The following is a 13,061-nucleotide window of genomic DNA, read 5'->3' on the forward strand; positions in this document are numbered from 1 at the left end:
AATTAGTCGGCATCAGCTGGGATATTTGAAATGCAAATATTGTGACAGAATGTTGATTTCATGTTTGCACCTTGTGAGCGCATTAATTCCAAGTGCTGCCCAAATATGTGTGCATGTTCCACACACATTTAATGCTGGAGAGCTAATCACATTCTGGAGCCTGGTACAGTTGGTATTTACCTTCATGTCATTCAGCTGATGCGCTCATCCGAGTCGTCTTGGAGGAAAATTAAAGGGTCCGCGTCTCACTCGGCGATACATCAGCAGGGTGGATATTTAGGTTGGATCAAACTGCTTCACCTCTGCATCACTTTCCACTGATCACAATGAAGTGCTCTCCCAGGCTATGCTAGTATGTTTAGGTTTATTTTGGGGCCCGCATAAAATCCAGGCTTCCAGCAGAGGTCAACTCATAACGACAACACTGATGCTTTGACCAGAGCTGTTTGGGAAAAAAATACAATCTACAGAAAAGGGTAACAAATATAGCCAAGTTCATTTCTAATGATGTTTTCCTAATATTCTTTTTTGTCTACCTCAATGCTACTCGTGAAGACGACACACATGCAACAATAATACTGAATGAAGGGGGAGAACACTGAAAACCTATGATGATTTCAAAGGATTTCAATACACACAGTGCATTCTTCATGCCGTTTTATTCGTGAATGTCTTTCAACTGGCGGAAGAAATAAAAAATCCACCATCTCGCTCTTTTCAGCCTATAGCTATCGGCATTGCTCCCGCAACAAGTCTACATGCAGTGTTTTGATTTGACATGCTATAATTTATGCAAAATAATTCAAGATACATATATTAAAACACAGAGCGGAGGAATACTAATTAAAAAGTGAGCGTAACTGCGGTTAGTGTTAATTACAGCCATCATGTCCGTGGCACATGGAATTAAAACCTTCACTGAGACTAATTGAGCCTTTTTGGGCCCGAACATGTGATGAAGACAACAGCTTCAATTCTCCTTACAAACTGCACGCAGCACTCCAGCGCCTGATAGGCCGGGCTTTAAGGAGACCTGTCTGACGCACATCAGTGAGGTTGGCCTTCTGAGGCTAAGCACAGGCATAATAATTAATCTTCTCTGACACCATCATCCTCGGTGTCACCTAGCAACTGTCCACCTGCATTAACCAGACCACAATAGAGAGCCGTCATAAACTGTCTGGAGTTGTGGGGGGGCCACTCTGCCGGTTATAATGCAAATGCCTCCACAGTGGAGAAGTGAAAATGAAGCCACTGCAGGTCGCTTGATTGACCTTTTCTGCTTTGGGAACAGCATTTAACAGCTTTTTTCTGCCACGTGTCGACACAGAACCTTAGAAATATGTACTACAATAGCAAATCATTATAAAAAAGAGCCATTCATACCAACCACAGCCTTGAGAGATGCTGCCAAAGCAACCAACTGCAAAACAATGGCTTCATGTTCACAGTGGAAATGAAGATCAGCATTTAATACTACATTTTGAGTCCATATCTGAAGAGAATGTCAAACTATGGAGAAGAATTACAAATTGTCCTCCAGTTTAAGGCTGAAGTCAAGCTGACCCGGGGCAAGCACTCACACATTTTTACAAAGAATACAGTGGAAGGATTGGTTCAGGCTTTGCATCTGGATCACATTTCCTCCTTGGAATTTAATTCATACTTTGACCTTTGTACTTCTTATGGTTTAGGTTCGGTTTTTTTTCTGTTTGAAAAAAAAAAAAGGGACATTTCTCACTTACATATAATAGTTTTTCCTACATGTCATTTCTTTATGACATAAATCAAATGATCTCATTCCACACTGCAGACCATCTGGAGATTAAGTGTATTCATTGATTTTCCATCAAGTATTATCCTTTCAATCCATCACTGATATACTGTGCCTCAAGAAAGACTGCAGAAGTTAAGTAATCAGCTTAATTGTGTGTATAGTGGAGTCTGTTCAGTTCCAGGACAAAGTTTGATTTTGTGTGTTTGTATTCTGCCTGTGCATCTGTTTTTCATGGGTACTTTGGTCTCTTGACATCCAATAAATATGCAGATTCTATAGTAATCCTGGCCCGGTTATGTGTCCCTTTGTGTTGGTGATGTGATAAACTAAAGACATGTCCTTTTCCGACATGCCGGGTTGGATAGGTATGCCACATTAACAAATATATAACTTATAGGTAAAGTATAGAAGATGAATGGCAGTTAATCTGATGGTTGACTTAATTCAGGAGTCTGCAAAGTTTTTGACCAAATTAACCATTTTTGTGATTGTCCACCAAAAGTACCTGCCACAAAACACATTAAACCTTTAAAATGATGCTGACACAGCTCAGAGTTTCAAGTATAGTTTTGATATATGAATAAAAATTGTGTCTAATGTTGCATTCATGAAGTTTCATAAAATACATAGAAACAAAAATGTGGCAGTTACACTGTGTCTGACACCAGCATATAAACCACTAGTCTGCAGACTAAGACCACAGAGACAGTCAGTCTGGACTAAAGAGGCCACCTCAGCCTTGCAGGACTGCTTCGAGGTCACAGACTGGAGTGTTCTTGCTGTGGGGACAGACCTGGATGGACACACATCAGCTGTGCTGGACTACATAATCTTCTGTGCTGAGTATGTAACAGAGACCAAGACTGTTAAAGTGCTGTGCTACCAGAAGCCATGGTTCACTGGTGAACTGAGAGCCCTCCTCGGGGCATGTGACTCTGCCTTCAGATCAGGGGACCAGCAGCTGCACCCATCCAGCTGCACCAGCACCAGGTGAGGACCAACCTGCATCGGGCCAACGCAAGGAAAGCCACTGGTCCAGACAGCATCGCATGAAGGATTCTTAAGGCATGCGCAGACCAGAAAGCAGAGGTTTTCACCTCCATCTTCAACCTCTCGCTGCTTGATTTAAATATAAATTAGTGAAAGCTTTAGGGAGCCAATCCAGAAGGGCCAAAGGACCACGTGTGGCTCCCGAGCAGCAGGTTGCAGTCCCCTGCTTTAAACCTTTACTCTCTGCAAGTGATGACTGTTCAATTAGTTTGGACCTCACTCACTCGTTTACGTCACTCCACTTAAAGAGTGGACGAGGTGAGACGAGGTGAGAAGGTGACAAATGTTTATTCGTTTTCACCGTTTTGTCTGAAAATCGATGGTCTGGGGAGAAAATTGAAGCGAAGGCAGGACTTTCATTAAATATTGATATGCTTGATTAGCTGTACCATACCAATCACCTTAGTAGAATGATGAGATAATCAATTTGTTTTGTTCTTACAGAACTATAAGACAATCCATAAAAGGTATGTGTACACACTCTTAGATTAAAAAAATTAATAAATAAATAAAAAAGCCCAGCAATAGACCAGCTTGTGTTTTCTTTCTGGGTGACAGCGAAAATCAAGCTCTCGATGTATACCAAATGTTTGTGCTGTATACCAAATGTTTGTGTTTCACACACACACACACACACACACACACACACACACACACACACACACACACATACACACACACACACACACACACACACACACACACACACACACACACACACACACACACACACACACACACACGAGGCCAACAGCTGTCATCAGCAGTAGAAAAGAGAGAACCAAACTGCCCGTCAGTCAACAACTGGAGATTGCAAATGGCAGTGTGTTCAGGTAAAAGACTGTGACTGAGTTCCTCAACGTGTTTACTCCTGGAAAATTGGAGAATAACAGGCTGTCATACGGTGACACATCAGCCTTTGTTAAAGAAATTACTTTGCTCTTCGCCCAGCTCTCTGATGCTCGGCCTGCTGGACAAATTGTCCATTTGGCAAGTGCAGACTAAATGGAAGTGCGTCTGTGGCATGTTGCTCTACTGAAGCACAAAGAATGAAAAAAAAAGAACGGGGCAGATAGGAATCCAATTATCCAAGGCAAATAATGGATGTCTCATTTAAGATGTGTGGCTGTTGCGACAGAAACGGAGGCGCCACAATTTTACTGAAAGCCAGTCTCTATCAACTGCATCATCTTCTGTTCGACACTAACTCATCTACAGCCATATACTACAAGCTGTCAAGCATCACAGATCATAATAAATCATTTGAAGGCACAGGAAACATGGGTTTCAAAGATAGAGTGTTTACTCACATGTAGCGTAGGTGGGGGTTCTGAGCGAACGCTCGAGCCTGGATCACCCTCAGGTCACAATTCATGATCGTTCTGAAATGGAGAAAAAATAAAAATACAGATGAAACAATGTAGAAACCAACCAAAAACACATTTCTTCTCATTGCTTGTGCCATGACATGCAACTAGTATTATAGTACAACAATCCCGTAGCTCCAAATAGGCTATTTTAACTCTTTTGTTCATTTTAACTTCCTTTTTCTTGGTGCATGTTGTGCAGCTTTCTCTCCATCGCATCTCCAGTTTGTTGCCGTGCAAAGTTTAAGGCTAATGAAGGTCCTCTTATAATTATACAATGTTTGATGTTTTGATATTTTTGTTAATGTGTGCATTTTTACTGTACTATGTGTAAGAATGAAACAGTTCAGACTTTCATCATTGAACTAGTACAAAAAACACTGCAAAACAGGGGCCAACAAAAAGACACAACAAAGAACAGACATCAAATTAGTGACCAATCTTTGGAGAGTCGAGGCAAATTCTAGAAGCCCCTGAGATATTACAACAGGATCTTAATTGATGAATGAGTGAAAGTCTGAGTCATTACGGCCAAATCTCTGATGTAGGGACGCCCTAAAATCCAAGGGTAACTGTCCCTTGAAGACAGGTGTCCTCTCTTCGGATGGACTGGTCACGGGAACAAATTGTAAAACCATTACTAATTGGGACCAGATTGGAGCCTCTTCCGGTCAGTTTTGAGCCACGGGCCTTATGTTCTCTGCTGTAACGTCATCCACCCTGTGCTCTTAGCCTCTGTAGGGAATTTTCGGGATCCTTATGTTGCCCTGCCAAAAACAGCCCAGCTGCCAGAATCTGCATGGCTTGTGTTGTTTATCACGGCATTCATCTGTTTTTATGGCATCCACACTATCAATGCTGAATATAAGTGCTGCACGAGGTGAAGGATTTTCTCCTTAGTAAGTGTTACGGTAGTTCGTTCTGCTGTATGTGGAAACGAGACGGTCAGCTGAAAGAAACAGTGATCATGTTCGTTAAACAGTGTATATATACGTTTCCCTGTCAGTACAGTTTTGTGATTATATTCACAATCGCAAATAAAAGTTACAGATTACGATTGCAAGACGTAGCTTACAGTGCATTCATGTTATATATTGTTATTACCCATAGCTTTCAAAATAAAGATAACACTGTCAATCGGTCATTGTGGAAATGTTTGCTTTTTTTGTTTCACAATTATTTCGGTTTTGTGACATCAATTAGACAGATGTTTGAACACAAGCGAGGCTGACATTTGTTATTTACAAAAGCTGAACAGCAGGTGTCACCAAGCAAAAACTGAATGGATGCGTGCTCCAGCGGTAGGCCGTGGAGATTCTGGCAGCCGGGCTGTTTTTGGCACGACAACCTTACGGAATGAGCATGGAAGTAAACCCACCGTGTAGTATGGAGGCAATCATGTATTACCCGCAGCCTGAATATTCCAATAATCCTGTCCAGCCCAAGTATTTTGGCTATTTTACTGTCCCCTCAGCTTGACAATTGCCAGGAAAACCTGTCCGTTATCCTCGTTTGCCAGGCTGGCCCCTCATCACGGTGTGTTAACAGTTAAATATGTGTCCGTGCACAGTGATGCGTCCGCTCAGTGCAGGTTGTCCACTCTTACCGGGTCCGCTCCTCAGAGGTTCTATTGTATTTCCAATCCCTGTAACATCAACAAACTGTGTACCATGGATAAATATATGCCCACTCTGCCCCTACAATCCTCTCCACGCTGGTTTACATTTATGTGTCTTTATGTAACACACAGATGTTATGGAGATGGTTGGTGAGTGTCATGACTCCCAGTCCATAATCTTCTGGGACTTGGTAATTTTCAAGTCCAGTCACCTGGAAAAGCAATCCAATGTCATTATCTGTCCATTGGAATGTCCATGTGCTCGCCATTGTTAATGTCATTGCAAAAACCAACAAGAGCACCCACCGTGGCCATACATAACTCCACTGTTTTTAACGTTTCTGCAAGTTGCCATGTAAACGTACATAATTTTCAAAATGCAAAAAAAATGCATTTTCATTTGAAACATTGTGTAAATGGCTTGTCAGAAATAAAGAGCAGTATGGTGAAGTAGTAGTTTGCACAGTCCGGTGACAAGAACCATTTTGAAATTTGAGTCTGCTCTCTGGCTTTTGCATATTGACCCTGTGTCTGTGTGGGTTTTGCCAGGGTGTTCATGCTTATCCCATAGCTCCTAAAAATGCATGTTCGTTCTATACCAAAACGCATTTGTGTGGATAAGGTTCTCAGTTGCTCTGCTCACCACAAAATGGACACTCAACCTTTCGAGGGTGTGCCCTGCTTCTTGCCAAAAGGCAGAATGGTGGTGCTAAAGCCTCTACATCATCAGTTCGCATAAATGGGGTATGGAAGACGATTGAATGGACGGTACGGTGCGAGGCATTCTCTCTCTACCGCTCATGGCATATTGACTTCAATCTGCATTTGTATGGAAACCCTGCGGAGCTGGGAGCCAAATGGAAAATCTCTTTGAAGCAGCATTTGATGGAAGATTTTGGAACTTGTGCGTCTTTGCTGTAAGATGGACAAGCCTGTATTCCCCCTCATTGTGTGCGGAATAACTGTGAAATTAAACTAATCTTTCATTTTCCTGGGGACCCAATTGAAATTCTCTCAAGGACTACTGGAATTCCCTGTGCCCCAGTTTGGGAACCGCCGTTCTGGGCTACAATGGTAATGACTTCTAATCTTGTAATCACAGATGTCTCTTTCCAAAGAAGTCATTGGCATCATCAGTGAGCGCTTCGTAATGAAATGTGGCGATTATAACCAGCTGTTGGTGCAAATTACTATGCAGGAATCTGATCACGCCGCTGTGGTGTTTGAATGACATGTTTGCTTCCATCGCCTAGAACGTTCCCAATGTGAGGCTTTGGGACATCCGAGGGTCTTTCCAATGAGCTCCCCTGATAAAATTTAACACGGATGATTTTCCCGTTATTTTATGTTCTTGAAATGATGTTGTTGGTGCTTTGGATAAAATCCCCCCAGTAGTAATGGCAACAATAATGTCAGTGAAACTGAACACATTGATCTCTTCAAGCAGCAGTAAATCTTAAGCAACCTTTTCAAGGCTAGACTAAATCAGATTTTTTTTTTTTTTTAAAGCAGTACCGGACTGGGTATTTTGGGAGTTGATTTGTGTAATATATTTTTCAAAGCCACACAACCAACCAGAAAATTCAGCAGAACCTGACAAGCCCATTTCTACACCCGTCATTTGCTTTTGAAGTACTTTAATGAGTGTGTAACTAATTGCATTTGCCTCCTTTTTCAGACATGTTTCTTTTTGTTTATAATATATTGGATTTCATAAAAAAAAAAAAGTAAATTAAAAAAAAAAAAGATTTTTACTCAAACAGCTGCATTAGATTATATCAAACTGAACAGAAAGGACAGAAGTAGTCTGGACATGCCATTGAAGGTTTTTTCTTTTTCTGTATTATATTGTTCAAGTGCTGACAACAAACACTATAAAAATGTAAACAGAATTGTGTGGTGAGATAAAAGCACTGAGGGCATTGCTTCGTTGTTGACAAGGTTGCTGCAAAGGCTGTTTTTTTGGCAAAGTAACTTTGTACCAACATTCCTGTCATTCTCAATACACCATCACTTGATTTGTTTCAAGTGTGTGATGATATACAGCAAACAGTCCTGTTAGACTACCTCAGTGATCAAGCTGTCAAGGAGAACTGTTCAGTTATAAATGGTGGCACCTACTCTCTCCTCAACTCTCCAAGATGTGGTGGTCACTCCATGTGGATATATTGAAGAACTTCCGATACTTCTACGAGTGAACCACCCAGTGCTCTGATGTAAAAGCCCCAGGAGATAAAGACTAAGAGCTCCCTCTGCTGCAAATGAGAGGTTCATTAGTGAAACCAGCTGCAGAAACTGTAGGCACCTCACATTAGATCCAACATCAACGCATCCCAAACCTCGTGCTCCGTGCGCATCTCCACATCAGACCGTGAATCAAGCCTCCATGATCAAACTGCTGTGCAGAAACCATTATGTAGAGTGAGCGAGAAAGAGAAGGAGGAGATCCAAGAAACTCAAAGGGCAGATATTAGAGGGATGACTTCAGAATCGCTGTATGGCTTCAACCCTCATATTTTTGATACAGAAAAGCTGAAGACATAATACTTGCATGTGCAGTTTCAACACCAAGGCACGAAGGAGTGTTGGTTCTTTCGAGTTCCATGTGTAATTAGAAATCAACCAATTAAACTGGCTATCCGACCAAGAAATACTGTGTTTCGCATGTAATTGCTAGGCTTCCACAATCGCTGACCAAAACCAAGCTGAGATGTGTTAAGATGGGTTTGACCACGTAGTGAAGGAATACCAGCCAAGTGCTTAGCAAACGTGGGCGGACTGTTGGAAAAAATATATTCCGGGTGACGACCTTGTGAAGCTGGTTGAGAAAACGAACGAGCAAGCAAAGCTTTTAACAAGGAAAAAAAGGTGTACTTGACCAATCTGAAGAAGATTATATCTTTTCTTGAATTTTTTGTGAATTGTACAATTCTCTTTGAAAAGTGGTAGTGTATATTTTTTCAGGGTTATTAACTGTATCTTAACTGGTAGTTGGTACACAGTGATCGCAAGAAAAATTGCATCTTCGTGTGTGTGCGTGTGAGATGAAATGCACATCAATTATGTATTCACCTACAGGCTACAACAGAAACTAACAAACAATAGCCTTTCCAGTTTCACAATGAGATTGAATACTAACTATTGTTTAGCTCCTACCAAAGAAAGCAAAAAGTAACAAAAAGCTATAAAATGACTTGATGGAAAGTGTCCTCGAGAGCCGTTTTCTCACTAATCCCTCCACATTGCTATCAGTCCCTCAGGGCAGCATCACAACAGTGTTCCCCTGCAAAGGCCTGACTCAAGGCGGGGAGGAGTCCGTGTCCCCAGACAAGGCAGCAGCAGAGAGGCAGCTGTAATGAGAAAAATGCTAATTTAGTGGGGGAGATATTGCACTTGGCCTCCCTGATGAGGGATCAAGGGGATCAGGGGAGAGGCCGGCTCTAACTTTGGAGGGCAAAGGAGAATATGGTTTCTCGGTGGAGAATGGGTAAAAAAAAAAAAAAAAAAAAAGAAGTTAAAAGTTAAGAGGAAGAGGAGGTCGTGAGGATGAGGGAGGAGTAAAGAACCGAGTAAGAGAAAAAGTAAGGGATGTGGCTTTATGGTTTGTGGTTGCAAAGCAGGGAAGGAGCGTTGCTTTAAGAAGTGAAGACATGAGAAGAAAAAAGAAAAAAAAAAGAAAAACAGCAAAGCTCCAGCAGGGACCCCTAATTCAATTTTCCCTGCTGCTTTTTCGCATTATTTGATCAGTGGCTAAGCAAAGCAAAGGGGATGTTCCACCAGTGTGTGACTGTCAAGAATTAAAAGCTTGTTTAAGCATCAGCTTGCGTTAGGATCACAAGCGCACCCATCGGTTGCTCTTTTCTCCTTACAACCCGACAAACACCTCATACTCAAGATGAGGGCTGTGAATCCATAATCAGGTACTGTTATAGTGCTGAGAAGTAGTATTATTTCTTACACCTGATAAGTAATTATCAGTTGGATCAATGCAAATATTCGAATTCTGCATTATTGGAAAACAATCATGTCAAGACAATTACTTTATAGAGTGAGTTTCTTTTTATTGCTCCCCTTGGGAAACCGTGGATTGAATCCAGCCCAACTCCCGTTAAATACAATCAATGGCATGGAAAAATCCAAAGTGAATCAGCTTTCTGTGTCCTTTTCAGTGTTCATCTGAATGAACCACTGTGTTGTTCAACTGCTGATTGTTGCCTTCCTTTATCACAGTGGCAGGAAGCTGAATGTCTGGTACTTTTGTTCACCTTGTCCATCCACCAAAAACCAGACCAAGCAAGATTCCATGGGGAACGATCAAAGAGGCACAAAGTAGAACACCAATGTACCACAGGCTTTCTGAAATACTATTTTATGAGCACATAAATCTAAAGTAGAGCTGTCTGCGATGCAGTGCATCAGTTTGATTGTGGGCCATACCAAGTATGGCTCAGAAAGAAGTTGTCAGCTTTCCTACAGGAAAACATGGTAGAGACACCATCAAGCTGCACAGCCTATGGGACTGGAAGGATTGAACATATCAGATAGATAAGTTACATTGAAAAATTACCTAGATATTTTAGGGAGGAGGATGTGTTAGACACAGTTTGAGGGGAATGAGCCGGTCAACAGAGTACAAGTTGGACTGTTTCTAAGTGGCCACCCAAAGGGTTCTGATCTAAATCCAAGAACATAGGTGACATCTGAGACCACACAAAAAACTCCAGTAAGCTTCAAGACTTCTCCTGCTGAGTCTTCTACTCCAGACAGATTCAAAATGCTTAGGATTCAAAGTTTTTTTTCTCCACGTTAATATCAATAAAATTCGCAAAAGAGGAAAAAAAAAAGGGCAACAATATAAATGGCAAATTAACTGATTTGGTACAAACATAGTGATCTGCAGTAGTTCTGAGCATCGGTTTACTTCAGAGCTGCGTGATCGCTCTCCTCTCTTTGGTAAAGCAGCAGGCAAACCTGAAGGAAAACGAGGATGAACAGCGGTACAGGTACCACTGTCCTTCCGCAGATCTGCAAAACAGCAGGAAATGAAATACAGCGGAGTGCCTATCACCCCACCCTCCCCGTTTCCCCCTGCACTCCTGTGGCAGATAACAGCATCAACACTCACAGTCTCTGCAGTCCAGTGTAGAGCTCCATATCGACGTCTCTCAGAGTCTCCAATCCCGTCCAGTTCTCCAAGTGTCTGTAAAGAGAGAATGGCAAATGAGACATTCCCTATCATCCGAGGCGAAAGGAAAACAAACCAGGAGACATGACAGGAGAAAGGTCTATTTTTTTATGTCCCAAGTTGCAAATTAACTGGCTGTGTGTTGTCAAAACTTTCTGAATCCATATTCATTTAAACTGCAATTATTGGAACAGTTCTGACGGAGAGCTCTCTGCTGCCCTCTGATAGATTTAATTGCCAAGAGGCAGCTTCTGAAGCTTAATCTATGCGAGTGGAAGTGTGAAAGTGTGTGTGTGTGTGTGTGTGTGTGTGTGTGTGTGTGTGTGTGTGTGTGTGTGTGTGTGTGTGTGTGTGTGTGTGTGTGTGTGTGGGGGGGGGGGGGGGGGGGGGGGGGTAAACACTGCACATGATTTTACTTGTGCTAATACGATCAGACTCCCTGAAAAAAACTCTTTCTATGTTGCAGGTTGAAAGAAGCAAGCGCCTTCAAATTAGCTTCAGGAAGGATGAAAAAAATAAGTATTTAAATTATTTTGTTTGTTGTGTTTTGGATTTGAAACGGGCAACAGACACCAGGCACACGGGTTTTCAATTAAGGAGGGGAAATGAGAAGAGGTAGCAAAGGACATGGGGAAGGCTTTAATGCTTTGTTTTGGGGAATGGAAAATATGATTAGAAGCTTATTGGAACCTGGTACGAAATGTCAGATTTCAAATCAATGCCAGGAAAAGAGCGATCGGGGAAATACATCCAGAGGTTTGTTTACAGCCTGCCGGCTGGCTGCTCACCTGACCTACATGTTCACTCGCCCTACAGAGACTCAGCCCCCAACTAGTTACATGCACGAAGAAATAAGGCCGAAGCCATCAGAAAGCAGCCGGGATTTAATGACAACAGCAGGAAAATAACACCCGTACAATTGGTGTTGGCAAAATTGTGCGCCAATCTGTTATTTGGAATTTGTGCATCTGGTGTACAGTGATGAGGCAGCACCTGAGACATTTATCTCAGCCCAACACTCAGTGGATCCTCACCCATTGGATATTTTTGTCATCTTTTTTATTGTTACTATTATTCGGTTATTTTGGTGATGATGATGAAGCCGGTCTGCCAAATGTAACCCGCCTTCGTGAAATCATTTCGTGCATGCCTTTATTGTTGGCCAATTGGGTTTCCAGGCTTTTTAATGATGGTCTGCCAGGTGGGGGCCGTTAGCAATAAGAGAACTGGAGTGACGCTGTTTTCTATGTGTTGTTCCAGTAAATTGGTTTTAAAGTTACGATTACATTGAGCACCAGCAATTTGGATAATAATGTGAGGTGAGGCATGGGAAATCAAGCTCCTGGATTTCCCGGATTGTTTCCAGGAAATCCAAAATCCACACACGAATTGTAGACTGAGAACGCCGTCATAATGTGGGCCAGCTCTGTGTCCCAGCCACATCTTCCTTTACACTCGAATGCTGCAGTTCTTATCCACATGTTTGCAGAGCCATGGTCATGCAGCTGTTAAAATAACATATGCAATTAAAATTTGGTCTCTAATCCAGAAAACTACAAGTACCATGAAGTTGCTGATAAACACCGATATCTTGTGTCTTGTTGTCTTCTGGACTTGTGGCGTCACAACTCAAAGTAAAGGTGACCATTTACAGAAATGTCTTTAGATTTCGACCAAGCATTAGCTTATTTTCAACAAATGACCTTATTCTCCTCCTTGTTTCATAAACAGAACAAAGTATTAGCAACCTGCATGTTTCCTGAGGAAACATTAATATACAGGGATTATGCTTCAACCACAGAATCCCAACATACTGTAATTTAAGAAGTCCACGGTAGCGACTGAGTGAGGATTGAGACAATGACCATGAACAAATCTACTTCTGCTTTTGGCGTCAACCTAATCTCTACCCCGAGTAATGGTATGCATTCAAATACAGGATGTGAACTTCAAAATTCACGTCAATGTGTTTCCAGAATCTCGTTTTTTTACATGTTCACATCGCTTGACATTTTGAATATTGTCCTTTCTTAAGCTTCTATTGACTTTCTGTGTTATGGTTTT

The 13,061-nt window shown here is 41.8% G+C and overlaps 1 protein-coding gene across 1 annotated transcript in view; it reads right to left on the reverse strand.

Annotated features, from left to right (window-relative positions):
* ntrk3b (neurotrophic tyrosine kinase, receptor, type 3b) overlaps positions 1–13,061 on the reverse strand; it is a gene marked incomplete at both ends in the record, with an annotated part of 279,095 nt that overhangs the window by 214,148 nt on the left and 51,886 nt on the right. Inside the window, 2 exons of the mRNA XM_080500842.1 lie at positions 4,138–4,209; positions 10,938–11,012. Coding sequence (XP_080356968.1) covers positions 4,138–4,209; positions 10,938–11,012 — 147 coding nt within the window. The remainder of the gene's footprint in view (positions 1–4,137; positions 4,210–10,937; positions 11,013–13,061) is intronic.

This window comes from Blennius ocellaris (assembly GCF_963422515.1).
Source record: "Blennius ocellaris genome assembly, chromosome: 1".
Classification (NCBI taxonomy): Eukaryota; Metazoa; Chordata; class Actinopteri; order Blenniiformes; family Blenniidae; genus Blennius; species Blennius ocellaris.